Source organism: Amblyomma mixtum, chromosome 9 (genome assembly GCF_055824585.1).
Source record: "Amblyomma mixtum isolate Tamu chromosome 9, ASM5582458v1, whole genome shotgun sequence".
NCBI classification, from domain to species: domain Eukaryota; kingdom Metazoa; phylum Arthropoda; class Arachnida; order Ixodida; family Ixodidae; genus Amblyomma; species Amblyomma mixtum.
The window spans coordinates 88914477-88926944 of NC_143020.1; the positions used below are offsets into that span (position 1 = coordinate 88914477).

The 12468-nt window shown below is 42.2% G+C and overlaps 1 protein-coding gene across 1 annotated transcript in view; it reads left to right on the forward strand.

Annotated features, from left to right (window-relative positions):
• The window catches only part of LOC149330052 (IDLSRF-like peptide), a 180535-nt gene extending 172918 nt beyond the window's left edge, over positions 1-7617 (forward strand). The window contains exon 4 of the mRNA XM_089560772.1: positions 797-7617. Coding sequence (XP_089416898.1) covers positions 797-990 — 194 coding nt within the window. The 3' untranslated portion in view covers positions 991-7617. The remainder of the gene's footprint in view (positions 1-796) is intronic.
• Positions 7618-12468: the final 4851 nt, after the last annotated feature.

Sequence of the window (12468 nt, forward strand, 5' to 3'; positions counted from 1 at the left end):
GGCTTTAGAACTAAAGGTTTTCACACTGAAGGCATCTCCTTTAAGGCTTTCACCCAGGTTTACCCTCCACCGAGGCCTTCACCCAGGCGAAAGCCTGCCAGGTATACAAACCTGGCATATTGCCCACAAGCCGATGGGCAGGTGTGCCGCCTGCAACAAAGCAGGCTTCAGACACGTACAGTCTTTGCCAAAAGTTATTAGGCTGCATAATTTGCAGCTCATTCGCATAGTAGGGCTCTTCCGGCTTCCCTAAAGATCAAAAAGTTCTTTGAAAGTGAGGACAGGGGTTCTCCTTACCATACAGAGATGTAGAGCTTGAGGGTTGGCGTAATAGCATTAATATACGTCTGAGAACCAAGCCGTGTAGCCTGATTACTTTTGGCAAAGACTGTACGTACGTGCGTATGCCCGAAAATGCGCCTACTAGTGCTAAAGCAGTAAAAAGTTCACCGCTCTTTGTTTCCTCCCATTCCTCATGTCTGACTGCGGTTCCTGATTGTAATGCCTGTTAAATTAGTTGTACTATTTTATCTTATTGCAAACAGGATTTCCGAGGTACACCAGTACTGTCAATATTAATCTGAGTGCACGGCAAGAGGATGGTGTCCCCTCTTGTTAACTTTCTCTTCTGTACTCAAGCGTTTGGTATTTGGGAGTACTGTGCCAAAAGGAGCCGGCTACTGGCATTCTTTCTGTCGCAATTGTTATGTGCTCGAATGTTTTGCCATGTCAGTGATGATAATAGCCACAAGCAACAACGCCGTCACTTGTGTCTTCCGTCTTTGCTTCCTCGCAGAGGGTGAGACGCTGGAAGACTTCGGCAAGGCGTTGCACCTGATGCGTTCAGACCTGGAGCACCTCCGCAGCGTCTTCATGGCGGTCGAGAGCGGGGACATCAGTCTGCTACGCTCGCTGGGAATCCGGGACTCGGAGCTGGCCGACGTCAAGTTTTTCCTCGACAAGCTGGTCGCCACCGGATTCATGGATTAACGCCCCGGCTGCCACAGACATCCTCACTCCTTCCTCCATCCTGTCCGGCCTTCCGAGGCACTCCAACGAGGCGGCTCCAACCCATCTTTTTTTTATTCTTTTCTTTCCCTTTCTCTCTCTTTCGTAATCCGTCGAATCCTCTTGTCTGCAGCGGCAGCAGACAGAAAATAGTGTCCTGCCCAGGATGGACTTAGTCTGTTGTCCCTGTTTCAGCAAAGAAAAATGCTTTTTGTTCGCGAACGTTCTCGCTGATCCTAAGTGGGAAGGCATTGTGCCGGCAAAAATAGAATCTCTCTGGCCTGTCCTGTCGTCGTTGTTGTGAGAGCATCCACAGTGCAAGTTCCGGATTTTTTTTTTTTCCTTGTATTGAGATCCAGTTAGCACTATTAGCCCTTGTGAACGTTATGTCCGCGAGCTCTGATGCCCGTGCAGAACGCAAGTCGGTAATTCCCTAATGTGGGCTTTATTCTGTAGTAATATGATAGATAGTCATTTTTCGCTTGAAGCTGAGATACAGCGTCCAATTAGCGAGGATGGACAGAAAAACGCAGAAAGAATACTAACTGCAACTCCAGCTCTTTTCTATTGTCTCCATTCAGTCATACCCATGGGTTCAAATCAGCGGTAACTCTACCTGCTTCTTGTTTGTGTTATTGGATTAAGTCTGACCTGACCTGTTAAAAAGACACATGTGAGAAACTGACTGCAGTTGCCTCTACCTCTTCCGCCGACGGGACAGGCAACCATAATAGATACCTTTAGCATAGCACGTACCGCAAGCCGCCACAGCCCATGCGTAGATCCCCCTGAGGACCCTAGATGGCGCCACGTTCCCGCCAACATCGTGCTAGCCTGCCGCGTGGAGACCAATCAGCACATGCGCAGTGTGGGGCACGGTGGGCGGTAAGCGGTAGCGGCAGGGGTATGCGCTATGCTAAATTCAATGGACGGCATTTATTTTTGCAGTAGTGCAGTTGCTTTCCTTGATATCTTCGGCAGTATGTTCCTTTTTGTATGTATCTTGACGGAATGGGCTGTTGCCTACTCACAAAAATTGATATGCCTGGTACTTGACGAAGTTACTCTTACACGCTCTTACACGAGGAAGGAAAAAAATTCGCTTTTGCAATGCGTGTTCTGGACCTGCCTCTTATACTCGTATAAGGACCGGTATGAAAGGTCGTGCGGATGAAAAGCAGCAACAAAATTCCAAGTGCGGAAGCTGACAGCCGTACGTCAGATACCAATCGGACGCTCACTTGTGAATCAGTGCACAATTTTTCTCTGCATTATAAGATTTGTCTGTTTCTCGTTTTTTTTTTCTTGTTCCAGTTTTTGTGCTTGTTGGCGGCTGAATGACTTTCCTTGTACAAATGTATGACCGTCAAATTTGAACGCGCCAAATATTCTTGTCAGTGAACACGAATGGGACTTGCTGTCTTCTTGACAAATTTGAGCACCTATTGCAGGCGTAACAGCGTATATGTCATCCACTTGGGAAGCTTCATGCTTTGACGTGCTGAAAGCGTCTGTAATGGCTACTTTTCTTCAGAATTGTTTAAAGCAGCCAAGTAAGTGTGAGAACTAAGGATCCGTTAGAAATCTGCAAGCTCTGCTGGATACCACTTCGATGCATGATAGGAATTTTATGTACTCTGTTCTTTTTTTAACCGCAGTATCAACTCTGTGTATACAGCTGTTGCGACTTTGTAACACATCGTTCAAAAGAACGTTTTGTAAATGCCGTTTACAAATGTATAACAATTTCAGCAAGCACTGTCCCCTTCTGGTATAATACATTCCATCGTTTTCACGGTATACTAAACGAACGCACTGACAGAGCTAAAGCCGAAACACTTGTATGTAGTGAAAACTGATGCAGAGAGCACAATACTTTTTTTCTTTTTCCAGAGCTCCTAAAATTCTAAGCTGTGACTCACTGGCCTTGTCTGTACTTTCTCGTTCCACAAAGATTCAGCCAATACAGACTGGTTGTCTCTTGTTAACAAAAACTTTATCTCACGTGCAACTAACTAGACAGAGCTGGGAATTTACTGCATCTTTAGGCAGCTTGAAAAGAAATCGTCTATCCTGACTATGCGGATTGATTTCACATTGTGAATATTTAATACTTAAATCTTGATACCATAAAATTCTAACGCCTTTAGTTATTCTCAATTCTAAAACCTCTTTCTACGCTTCTGGAAGACGTTTCAATACTTTATTGGCTGAGTGCACCAGCACAGAAACACTAATGACACGTGCTTTACGCAATATATTTCAAAGCATACAGAATGATATCTTTAACATTTACCCATTTTTATTTTAAGAACTGTGAGTGACACATCGGTGCGGTTTGGGTATATTGATTATACGGCTAAATGAATAATACCTGACTTGGATCAATAATTAAGCGAATTATTCACTAAACTTGAATAATAAACGTTTTTAGTTTGGATTACAGGCCGCAAGGTGATGCTGCGAAATCAGAGGCCGTCAACACCGACGGTGTGCCTTTTTTAATTTTATTAATTAGGAATGTGGTTCGAATTATCGAACGTCAAACAAAACCATTTCAATCCCGTCGACTACTCATTCCCGCTATGCATGTTTATAAAATGGCTCAGCTAGCATTTCTTATGCATCAAATACAGACACCGGTTGTGTGTTTGATCATGTAGATTTAGTTAAATCCATTTAGACAAAGATACCATGCGCAGGAGCGACATTTCATTATATGTAATGCGAGAAAAACAAGTCAGCGAAATTTCAAAAGACTATTTTTGCCGTTAGGTATTTCGAAGTACATTGTCGATTAAGAAAATTTACGAACTGGATTCACATTTGGTATAGACGGCCTTGCATTTCGCTGTATAACCTTGCCCTATGAAATGTAATAAAGAGAGCCTGACTACTAATTGATTATCTTAATTCTGAGCTCTAAATCATACAGAAGATCCACCTTCCCCTACATTTCACAGACCGTATCGACATATCTCTCGCTGTTTCGGAATAAAAATCTGAAAATGTTCAAAAATCACCCGGTATGAATTGAATTGTATATCTACGTGGTACAAAAATTGCTCGAATTGACAGCGGTTGCTAACGGAATACTATTAACGGGGGCATAGTTACGAGAATAAACTTAACTCTCTGTGAAATTTCAATTGGTGCAATATATTGTGGTTTGCTATGAGCGCGCTGACAGTATCTCCTCAAGTAAACAATCACAGGAACGCCTTTTTTATCATTTTCGTATTACACAGCAGCGCTAGAACAACAAACTTACATTTTAAGTGCCGTAGTTCCAGAGTAAGCCATTATTGCTAAGTTATTATACATGACGCCTAGAAACTTTTTCCACCTATATAAGGGTGAATGCTTGCATATTTTACCTCTGTGGTATTTCAGTTTGGGTTGTTTTACATCATAGTGTTTTCCGCTTACATCTCGTATTAGAGTTTGTACAATGCAGGCCAAAATAAATGTTTTCATTTAATGACCTCAAATTTAAGTTGGAAGCAGGCATACCTGATCAGGCAACGGAACTTCCTTGTTGATGATAGAAAGCAGCATATATATGTGACGAAATCTGCGCGAACTGTACACCCTTGTTCAGGGTCTTCAGGCAGCATTGCTTCTACGTATTTTTGTACAGTAAATGCAACCACCGTGTGTAGAATTTCTGCACTAAAATTCAGCTGCCATGTGATATTGTGGAAGGTGCAAGCACAATTTATAAAAGATGTTATTTATGCTTCAATGTTAAATATTTCGCCAGTTGCTTCAAATCACTAAAAAGGTTATCAAGTATCGGGTGATAGTCTACCATACTGACGCATCGTAATGGAAAATATTTTCCTAATAACCTGTATTTCCTTGTGCATAGAGTGATTAAGATGTGTATTTGAATTAGTGGATGTATTTTATGCTGTGGTAACGGAAATTAATCTGAACTAAAATTTTTTGCATGATACAAATTTTGTTTAAAAAGCTCGCTGTAATTTTTTCCGGACACGGTCACTACCTTTTGGCGCGTTTGTTCGCAAGTGTATTTTTCCTCAGGTCACTTGATCCTCAACGCTTATTTAACAATAGCTGTTAATCCAATGCTTTAACTTGAACAACCTAAAAAGGCAAATGTGACGTTTGCTTACGTTTTTCTGACGTTGTATCCGGAGGCATGGAAATTTCTTGTTCTGAAAACTGTATTTTTCGACTCGTTCTGACCTTAAACGCACTTTTTATGGAAATTGGCGTTTTCTTGTTTACTGGACACAGACAATTCGCGTCTCGAATTTGTTACTCCTATAATGATCTTTCTGTTCACATTTTATTTGTAATTATATCCCTGACAAATAAGGACAATCAGCCCGGAAATCTTTCATGTGTTGCGTAGACTTTCAGAGCATGATACTTTTGTGAACAAATACTCCCGTCTAGCAGGACTGCACAACTTTCAGCTAACAGCGGGTACTCTACAATTTACTACGTTCCATACAATCGCAACTAGACTATCAGCATGCATAAAGAAAACAGTACATGTCAAGTAAAAGTCTGGAAAAAATGCTGATGTAAAGCGTTCCACATGAAAAAGTTATAAAGGTCCTTTGGACGTTTTCAAAACGTTTTCAACAAGTAAATAAGCATTTTTTTCAGATACTGTAGTCTAATCAGAAATATTCTTTCGTTTTGCTTTATTAGGCTACGCAGCTGAGTACTGATAACGCTCAACTACTAAAAGTTTACCAGTAAGCCATGGCAGTCATTTATGTCTAAGCTCTTCTACTATGGAAATTCACGAGAAAATTTATGTAAATCGGCGCGTCTGACTATCACGCGAGCTTCGCAGCATTTGAACTTGCTTCGCAGTTCATCCGCAAGAAATGCTATTTACAATCAAATGAGTAGTTAAGGAATGGTTTATTTGTCTAAAAGACATTGTCTTTAATATAAGATTAAGAAATAGTTTTTATGCAAAATTGTGTAAAAGCTGCTTGACCTGATATTGAAAGCAATATCAGTTACGCGAACGCCATCGCACCGATGGCGTCTTTAAGCCTTTTTTTAGATAGCTTTTTTTAGCCTTGTTTGTATTTTAATTTCAAAGGTCCCAGCCTCCGCTCACCCTCAACCATCGCGAAGTATTTGTAGTGGACCTTCCATAGCACAACCTTCATAGCCTCTCCCGCCAAACGCGTTCTTCTGCTGGCATTGCCGCCTCTGTACGCTACTGTCACGGACAATCACTATCGCCCAATCAGAAAGGGGCAAGCAAAGGTGTCGTCACCCGTAAACGCAACTGGAGACACCTCCTCCCTTTCGGTGTTTATTTATGTGTGTGTGTATGTGGTGACATTTGGATTTCGTGTACTTCCTCTCTAACCCATGCTTCCGGATATGACGTCAACGCAAGCGGCAGTTGTCCATTTTGCAATGCGACAACAAACACAAGGAAAGCGGATGGCAGTGCGAGATTTCAAATAGGATGTCGGCAACTAGCGAAGATTATTCGGAAAGAGCTGCTCCATTTATGGTTGCACCCTCTCCCTCGTGTATGTACATATGAGCTGTCCGTGTTTATGTTCGCGCTTTCCGCACGCCCGGAGCACCCTGAAAGTAGCGACTCTAACTGAAATTGTAAACGTGTTACTAGTAGAACCTAATGCTGAGGAAGGGTACGGTGATAGCAACAAAAGGTGTGTTCATTTCAGAGGCTTATAAGACGGTTAAGTAGGTGAGATCATTGTTGCTTTAGCGAATTGTGTTGCTCACTAGAAATTTTGAATAGTCATTGCTCCCTGATTAGTCACCAACTGCGTTATATAAAATGTCTCTAGTGTGCTGTTCTTGTACCCATTGCAGTACTGGACTTCACTGACTGTTTATCTATGTAACGAAAGGACACCATGATCCTTGTACTTTGTAGACAGGCGTGACGTTTTCGTCACGGCAAACCGTCTAATTTCTGTGCCCCTAAAAACAGTCATCTCTTATTGAAGCGAATTTGCAAGCTGGCGTGTACCAAATTCTCATTTACATTTACGGTTTACACACACACATTGTTAAAAAATTAGAGGAAAGAACACTTCTGTCACTACGTGCTCATTGCAATCAACATGTAACATTTGTAGATTTATTATTTGCTTTGCGTTCTTGCTGTCGAAGCAGCTCACATATACGTAGTCCACGCGCACAAAAAGGAATTGACGATTTATTTCATAAATTTCTCATGCGCTGCAGCTGTGGTTGCGATACTGGCAGGGTCGAAGTTTATAAAACCAAGGTCAATTCCTGGGTTACCTATAGGAATTCAGCGTTTTCGGTCATCGAAAGCACTGTGGAATCAACGCGCTGATGCTGCCGCTTGGAAAAGAAGTATGCGTTTTGCTGACATGCCATGTTTAAAACAAGCAACAAGTGGTCTACTCGAAACTGTGGAAAGTGAACTTAGCGTGGGCTAAAGATTCAAAACGATGCTATCGAAAACATGTGATGCATGCATATGTACGTAGTTGTCAAGCGCTTACTTTGTTTGTTTACGGGCAAATGTGTTTAAATGCTTCTCAAACATCGCGTATGCGATGCTGGGGCAAATAAACGAAAATAAAGTGTTTCAACATGTGGCGACTGCTTTTTTTCTTTTGTATGTGCACTCTACGAAGCCAGCAAGAACAGTGAACATGTAGCAGGAAGAAAAAACAAAACAAGCCAAAATACCTTAATTAGGCTTAAATTGTCAATAGAGTGATCTGATAATGTCGGGCTTCTTTTAAGCCTCAGTAGATATCTTTAAAACAGGAGTTCACTTAAAGCAGTGAGGCTGTGTAATGAAAAATACCCAAAAATTCTATACAAAAGTATTTTATTGCTAAAGCAATACTGCTAGCACTTTTCTGCCGTCGGTGGAGGTCGTTCCTTCGCTCCGGCGCAGCTGCGGCGCACGACCACGTGACAGCGTGACGTCACGACCACAGGAGAGCAGGGGCCCCAACTCCTCTCTTCGGCCGTAGTCGTTCCTTCGCTCGGCGAGGCGGCTACCACGTGACGGCCTCCTCGGACCGCCGCGTTAGGGCGCTCGCTAGGAGGGGATTTATTATTTGATTTAATTAGTTCAATTAATTAGTTCAATGATTTAATTTATTCGATTAATTATTTTAAATAATTAATGAATTAATTTCACTTAATGCCGAAGAAGAATTTATGAGTAGAGCGGAGCGATATAATCACAAGAGAAGAAAACGCCGTGCGGAAGAAATGCCGGAACACAGAAAGAAGAGCGGCTTGCTAAAAGAAGAGTGCAGTATACAGCCAAGAAGAAAGAGCAGAGCATTGTGGCGATTCGAGACGGTGACATCGTGGCTCAGCGACGTGAAGAACAAGAGATAAGAGTTGGCGAGTTCGAGTCTGCTACGCGTGAATTCGATAAGCGAAACTACCAGCAGAACCAAGCGCAGCCAGGTGTTATTGCTTTCGCAATCAGCCAGGCTTAACCAAGCTAAGCCTTCAGCCAATTTTTTTTGAACAGGAAAGAGTTTATAAATGCAATTCCTTTCATATAATGGAATATTCCACTAAACCAATCAATATATCTGCAGACCTCCCGTCGGCAGGCTGCATTTTCTTGCTATTAATGTTTTTGCTGTCCTTAAAAGCGTTCCCCATCGGTTTTCTATGACCGTCTCAACTGCTCGATGAGAGCGATGGAAGAGCTATAAAAGAAAGTTTTGCTAATGTCACAAGAATTGACCATCATTTTCACTATTTCTTTATCAGTGCTTAACAGTTTTCTAAAATTCATAATTTCTGTCTAAGAATGTTGGACATGTGTTCTGATGTTCTGGTCATAGCACTCAACTGTTCAGTGCTCTCAACACGAATCACGAACTGTTAACCCTTCGCGTCAGGTCGGAACTCCAAACTTCGCATTCGTTCTTTAAAAATGTTTGTGTTTTACATTTCCTTCGGAGCACGTACAGACATCGAAGATGGGAACTGTTTAAAGTACAAGCTTGCAAAAAGACATATGGAAATTTTTTCAGCAATACATTTGGCAGAGCAATAGAGAAATGCTGTAAGTGATTACATAACATTTAAGTATTCCTCTCATTAGTCAATAATAGATAACGCATTAAAAAAGGTTAATTATTGTTGAAGAAAACAATAATCTCAGAAAAGTGCTTCCATCTCGGTCGATAATCGACTCAAATTGGACTATAGGAGAAAGCGTATGCATTAGACTTATAGATACCAAAATTATAATGATCACGGGTGTGATGTGCGGCATTGTGCATACCTGCTCTTACTCCACGCTGCGTTTTTCTAAAAAAAACTAAGCGGAAAGCGGAAACTTGAATGCGGACTTATGTGTCCGGTGGTGTGTGACTTTAGCGCTTACCGCCAAAAGTGATCAACATCAAAAATGTTTATTTCAGATTTCACTAAAAGGAGCCCACTTACTCTTAAGATACATTAGACAAAGTTAGTTCACTTGCCGCCAGAGATTCAACAAACATTTTTGTGCCGGTGTTGCCTTCTCCACATTAATTAGCAAATTAGGCCTACTTTCCTTTGCGAACGTCCCTGCATTCAAGGCTAATTATAGAGACCCTGGAGACAAACTGAAGTTCCCCTATATCGATTCACTGACCTATCATAACGACAAAAAGGTTGTTTTTCTCAAAAAAGACCAATAACATGTTAGAAAATAATAAATGAAAAGCACGTGTCACCACACGAGGTTCACTGCGCGCGACGGAAAAAGAGATTACAACTTTAACTGGAGAACTGTCAGAAACAGAGGCGCTTTTTTTTCTTCCAATCAAATACATATACTGCATTCAAGAAACTCCAAACTATCGATTTCATGTAAGAACAAAATTTTCGACGGACTTGTGTTCACAGTGCCTTTAATTGTGCAGGAAAAAGGTCAAGTCTGAATAAAGCTTTGTGGGTAGCTGAAAAAATGGAGACAATTTTTTTCCTCAGTGCAGGCAGATTGTGCATAGACAAGATTGAAATTAGATTTTTTCCACATTACTTGTCGCGGGAGCTTAACGGAACGTAGGCTAAAATATGAAACACAAATAAACGATATAATTTGTTTCGTGGGTGTAAGGAGATGTCTTGTAGCAAGTTTCATTCGCAGGCGTTGATTTAAATATAATTTATTGTGATTTTGAATGTCGTCCGAGGAGCTGCTTGGTATTACCACCCGCACCACCCGAGTTACGTCAGAGCACACTTCAGCAATTATTTTGACGTAACCGTACCCAGTGGCTGGCAGGCGCCACCAGTGCTTGCCGGCGATGTAAACGTCATCAGGAATGTGGTTGTCTAGTTTGGCCGGTCGACCATGACGCCAAGGCCTACTTCAGCGCTGGCACCTATACAAGGCCGAAACCGGCAGTCAGATAGTTTATCAACGCGGCGCACTGGTGTTTTAAGCTCATTTTCAGGATCAATAGACCCGTAAGTTTCTTTACAAGGAGAGTACGGGGAAACATCAGATTAAGCAAAACGTATTGGTTACACCTCGGGAACGCTACTGGCATTTTTTCTAGCGGAAAGGTGGCTCTGTTGCTGAGGTAACTCAAAATGGAAGTCCCGGGGCCCATAAACATTCAAAGCGCCTGCGAAAAATCAACTGCCGGAACATCATTTCTATGTCGTCTTTGCAATCCCACCAATCAGAGGCGCCACCTTCAAAAGACTGAAAACATGGCCGGAAACCGAAATCCGAAGGTCAACAGATTAGTGGTCACGGTGACATGTTACTTCGCTGCGTCTGTTCCTTGTTACAACGCGTGCGTACTAAAAAAATGAGGCTCCGTCGGTGCGGAAGAAACTACGTGAAGTTACCAAGGCCAGCCACAGACTGCAGAACAAACTGCTGGTAGCGTTCACGGATGCGTACATCGGTGGTGATAACACAACCGTGAGGTCCTCAGTGCTCTGTGGGCTGTTGTGAAGTATGCACGCAACCTTCGAGGGATCCTAAAATGCATACGAGCGGTAGTCGTACTCTTATGTATTTCGACATCGCATCCAAGTGAAAAAGTTTACGCGCATTTTCTGCCAAACAGCGCACTTAATGGTCCATTGGCTAACTACTATGTTGGCTAGCTAACTAAGCTGGAAATCTGATCGTACACAACGATAAATTCTGTTTTGGTTTTGTATATGCACTCTACAAAGCCATCAAGTACAGGGAACAAATAGTAGCAAGAATAAAATAAAACAACGCAAAGAATATTTATTAAGCCTAAATTTTAAGTGGAAAGCGGCGATAATGTCGGGCTTATTTTAAGCCTCAGTAGGTAGTGTTAACTCAGTAGTTCTCTGTAAGCAGTGAGGAAATACTATAATGAAATATTCTGGTGCTCTGGTCACAACACTCAATTTTAAAATGCTCTCAATACGATTCCCGGCCACATATGGAATACAGTGAATCGTTATACTATTCTCTTCAGGTCGGAACTTCAAACTTCTCACTCATTTATTCAGAATACTTTCTTTTATTCAGAATACTTTCATTTATTCCGAGTCTGCTGTGGTCGTTGTGATTTCTACTTTCGTTGTTTCCTGCAGTTTGTAAGTGGAAACGAACACAGAGTACATTCTACCGTGTTTCCCCCCTGCCAGCTACACTTGTTGGCAGGGTGTGCGTGCATAATGTTGAAGAACACGCATCAGCGAGTTGAAGGTTTTTCTCGCGGAAAACCCTGCCTTGCGTGCCGGCGGCTCACGTACTGCGTTCATAATGAAACGCTCTGCGAAACTTTCCTCCTTAATGAGCCAAGCTAGAGGTGATGATGAATGCATGTGGTGCTCTTTAGACGTTTTTCAGCACATCTGAGAGCTTATTCGTCTTTCCACAGCGCGGAAAAAATGGAAGTTCACACGCTCGCATAGCTCTTCACACGTTGACGACGTGCATGCAAGCGCGTATCAGCATGAGCACGTACTAAAAATAACCCCTAGCAGCATAGCTAACAGGCGCAATATTGGAAATGTATTGAAAATGTAGGCCTTACAAAGGACCTCGGTAAGACCATCCATTTCCAATATTGGGCCCATTACTTGTGGTGCTTGGGAAAGAAATTGCAATTGCAATTCGCAATTTTATAACGTCCGCAGTCTGCACATAGTAGCTGACTGGACGGCTGAAGTGAGAACAAAACCGTTTCAACCGCCACATAGCAAGCCTAAAAGAACCTGCATGCTGTTGAGAGCTTTCGGTTCTGAACTCTCGGCGTACAACAGCTGCACGCAACCTGATTGGACAGGACGCGAGGCGAAAGATTCATTAAAAGGTAGGACTGCGCGAAAAAGACAGTAGACATAGGAACGAAAACGACGAGCGCAGACTTGCAACTGTTTTTTGATTAATGCAAGCACAGGCTATACACATAAAAAGCGAATGTTATACAGAAATTTCAGCGGTCGTGTTTGCGACTAACATTTCTCTCCTTTGTC